The sequence below is a fragment of the Mesitornis unicolor genome, unplaced genomic scaffold (genome assembly GCF_000695765.1).
Source record: "Mesitornis unicolor isolate BGI_N332 unplaced genomic scaffold, ASM69576v1 scaffold17351, whole genome shotgun sequence".
NCBI classification, from domain to species: domain Eukaryota; kingdom Metazoa; phylum Chordata; class Aves; order Mesitornithiformes; family Mesitornithidae; genus Mesitornis; species Mesitornis unicolor.
In genome coordinates, this window is record NW_010165947.1 from 6,767 (window position 1) to 10,628 (window position 3,862).

General features: G+C 51.7%; 1 protein-coding gene across 1 annotated transcript in view; it reads right to left on the reverse strand.

Moving 5' to 3' along the window:
* LOC104548710 (apoptosis-inducing factor 3-like) overlaps positions 1-3,023 on the reverse strand; it is a 7,033-nt gene extending 4,010 nt beyond the window's left edge. Inside the window, exons 1-9 of the mRNA XM_010194805.1 lie at positions 2,920-3,023; positions 2,642-2,751; positions 2,445-2,554; positions 1,954-1,998; positions 1,795-1,876; positions 1,548-1,660; positions 1,034-1,120; positions 465-556; positions 120-250 (exon numbers count right to left, since the gene is read on the reverse strand). Of these exons, the coding sequence (XP_010193107.1) occupies positions 120-250; positions 465-556; positions 1,034-1,120; positions 1,548-1,660; positions 1,795-1,876; positions 1,954-1,998; positions 2,445-2,554; positions 2,642-2,751; positions 2,920-3,023 (874 nt within the window). The remainder of the gene's footprint in view (positions 1-119; positions 251-464; positions 557-1,033; positions 1,121-1,547; positions 1,661-1,794; positions 1,877-1,953; positions 1,999-2,444; positions 2,555-2,641; positions 2,752-2,919) is intronic.
* Positions 3,024-3,862: the final 839 nt, after the last annotated feature.

A 3,862-nucleotide genomic window follows, 5' to 3' on the forward strand; every position in this document is an offset into this window, starting at 1 on the left:
CCCCAGCCAGGCAACAAATGAGTGTCCCTTCCCCAAGGGCCTCCAGTTCATTTGCACACACAGCAGAAGTGGGTTTCAAAGCTGTCACTGCTGGCTTGATCCCCACTCCAGCCTGGTACCTATGAATGAAGCTCCTATGACCACCAGGTTCTTCCCAGTTGCCAGCTCTAAGATCTTGTTAGAGTCTTCTGGGGTTTGGAGGATGCACACGTTCTGCAGGTCTGCACCTGGGATTTCAGGGAAGCTGGAGCTGAAAGAAAGAGAATCCAGATACATCTCATGATGAGAAATGAAACAGAAAGAATGAGGTGGGAGCACAAACCTGTGCAATCTCTTGTCTGTGTCATCCCATCCTGTCCTTTTGCCTCTACCACCTCCCCTTCACAGGCCTCTGGAAGGCCCCAGTGTTGACCCATCTTGTCCTGTCTAAAATTCTGTGTGTGGCAAATGCTTGGTGCACTCACTGGCTGCCTGTCGCTATGAGCAGCTGGTTGTACTTCTGTGAAGACCCATCCATGAAGCTGACCTTCTGCTTCTGGAAATCCACCGACACTGCCTGCAGGAGAAAGGAGGCACAGATCGGGCAGGCACCTCTGGTCCACCCGTGTCCTGCCACGTCAATCCCTTCTGCTTGCCCGTGACTGCATGCCCTATTTCTGGACACTTAGGTGAGATGAAGAATGCTGGGGCCCTCTCTCTCACTTCCTACAGGTCCTTGGCTTTAGGAGCACCAAGTGTGGCAGCACCACATCTAGGTCCCACTAAAGGGTGTGCAGAAGGCTAGTTTCAAGGGTCAGTCTCTTTGCATGTGATGGGTCCGTCTGTCTGTGGACAGCAGAGATCAGTGCTACACCCCAGGCATGCACACCATCCCTAGCACTGGTCTGGGAATGCTGTCCCAGAAGATAACACCTGTACACAGGCAGAGCCCTCATTTCTATAAACATAGCTCTCTGCCTACAGACGTGGGTATCCCCTCCCCATGGCAGGAACAGGACCCCCCATTTAGGACTGAGCTCAACTGCTCTTGTACCTCTTTCTCTGTCCAGATCTCTATGCCACGAGCAGCAAGGAATTCAGGTTTCCTCAGGTAGATGTCCTCGGCTTTCAAGTTCATTGCCTGGGAACAAAACAGAAATATGAAATACGGCACTTCTCACAGACTGCAATGCTCTTGCAGTGATTACTGGGAAGTAAGTTTGCGTAAGAGGTGAATTTCACATTTGTAAATCCCAGCTCCCCACACTGCCCCATCCCCATCATCTTGTCCCCCCTCAGAATAAAATCTCAACTCAAACTCTAGTGGGAAGAACCCCATGAAAGGGGATGAAACCATTAGCTTATGGTGGACTCTGATCAAAGACTTTCTGGGAGGAAGAAGTGAGATGTTTGCTGGAAATTATACCCTTTTCCTTGTGGGTGCCTTGTCACTCCTTCTGCTTTGCCAGAACAGCTCACTCAGTTGCTCAGCCTGGTCCTGAGTGTGGACCATGCCCCTAACTCATGTGTGGTACCCAGGCACAGTCCAGCCCTCCTCACATACGAACCTTGCTCAGTTTGGACTTGTCATATGGAACATGCTTCTCTCTGGTGACCATGATGATCCTGCCAGTAAAGCCCTCTTGGCGAAGTGTCTCTGCACACACCAGGGCAGCCACACCTACAAGAGAGGCTCATCTCAGCCCTCTTACGCATCCCGATGGAGTAGGAGGAAGAAGGCAAGCCCTCCCTGGAGAAGAGAGTGGCAGCTCACGGGGTATGTGGGGAGGTCACTGTTCAGAATGCTTCACTGACCTCCCCCCAAAAGCAGCTTCGTGTCTCGGTTGAGAAGGCATTGCTTGCTTGTGTCCTTCACCCTCAGGCTGCTTTCAAGATCCTAGAAGTGAAAAATGCTGAAATCATACCTAGCCCGAGGTGCTGCTTGTGCTTAGTGGTATCAGGTAAGGTCAGTACCTTCTTTTTTGCTGTTACAAACACCTTTCCATCTTTCACGGTTACCTGAAGGGGTGAAAGGAGAGCGCATTTAAGTGCTGCATTCATGAAGTGGTGGTGGGAGCTTTCCTAGGAGGTTCTGATCCTGTGGACTATCTGTCTCTGATACACCAAGAAGGACTTCTAGGGATTTTGGATGTCAAATGATACTGAGGAGCTCGTGAGCTTTTCTCCTCATCCCAAGAGCACTCAGGAAGAGGTGTAAATCTCTTTTGCTTCCCAGAAGAGCTGTGCTGGCTGTGAGGGACAGCAGGATGTACAGCATCACCTTTGATCAAAAGGGGCTTTAGGACACAGATTTACATGATCCCAAGAGATCTGGACCACAGAGCGGTGGTCGGGGCAGAGCCCTTTCAGTCGGTGACAGGAACACAGAGCTTGTGCGAGTGAATGGATGTGAGGGGTATGGAGGACATGGCCCGAGCTGGGAGGAGGAAGAGACAAGAAGTCACCTGAAAGGAGGGCAGGCAGTCCAGAGAAGGGTACTCCTCGATGTCTCCGGTTTTGATGTTAAAGCAGGCGCCGTGCCACGGGCAGCGCAGCCTCTCCCCTTTCAAGACTCCTGCGATAGAAAAGCCCCCCACAAGCGAGCGGTGAGAGCTGACCTTCCTGACACGGCTTCTTCCCCTCCACCCAGCACCAGGGTTACCTTTGCTGAGCGGAGCACCATAGTGGGGGCACTTGCTGCCCAGGGCGCGGAACTCATTCTTGTTCCTTACCAGTAACACCGGGTAACCGGCCACCATCACTTCCAAGAGCCTGTGGGAGAGGTGGAGATGTGGGAGCCCCAGGAAGCCGAGGCCACTTGCACCAACATGCCGCTCCCTCGACCAACAACATGGCTGCCGCCAACATGGCAGCCGCCAACATGGCAGCTGTTGCCATGGCGATGCCAGGCCTCAGCCTTCCCCACCACCAAATACTCACGCTCCATCCTCAACGTCATCCTCCTTGCAGACCTCAGCGATTATAGTGTTGCTGCAGTCCGTGACGGTGGCTGTGGACCAGCAAAGCGAGGGGTTGGCCACCATGGATGCTGTAGGTGCTGTCTTTCCCTCCTTGGCAGTTAGTCCTTCCCACACACCCTTGTGTCTACTCTGCAAAATCCCATCCCAAAATGCAGGGCCAACACTACCCCGGCCGGATGGAGGTCACCACTGTGTACTTGAAGGGTCCCAACATCCTAGTACAGCAAAAACCTGCAACTAGTGGTAAAAAACCCATTTTTCCCTTTTTTAACTTTGCCTCCTAACCTACAGCCCATTCCCCTGCCCTTTTCTTCTCCAACTTAACCCACTTTTTGTTTTCAACACTATCCCATTAAACTCAACTGCAGCACGGAGGGAGCAAGCAAATATGATTAATGACTGCTGTAAATATATAAAATTATTTATGGCTAGGTGCTGCCACCATAGCCTATGGCTCCCCCAGATTGACGCCTGAAGAGCTGCTTCAGCCTCTCCAAAGCCCCTCTAATACTTGTGCAAATAAATTATTCCATTATTAATTGCCATGAAAGCAATAATCCCTGCCCAAAATGCCTCCTGGGCTAGAAAAGAGCCAAAAACTTTAGTCCTTAGCACTGTCCCTGCCTTAGCAGTCAGCTGAGAGGTTGGTCAGAAATCTCCCTGTCTGTTTTACAGGGAAAAAAGCAGGAAATGGAGCAGAGGAGGCTCATTTGAGGCAAGTTTCCTTTCAAGGTAGTGACTTGCTCCTTCAAATCCCTACTCCGGGGTCCCATAGGAGAAGCATCAGTGGGTACTCACCCGGTCCTGCCATGGGGGTCCAGTGATAGTCCCTCAAATCAGAAAGCCACCGTTGCCGCCGTCCGTGAGTTTCTCCTTCGTGTCCTATTGCAAGTGCTCTCCCC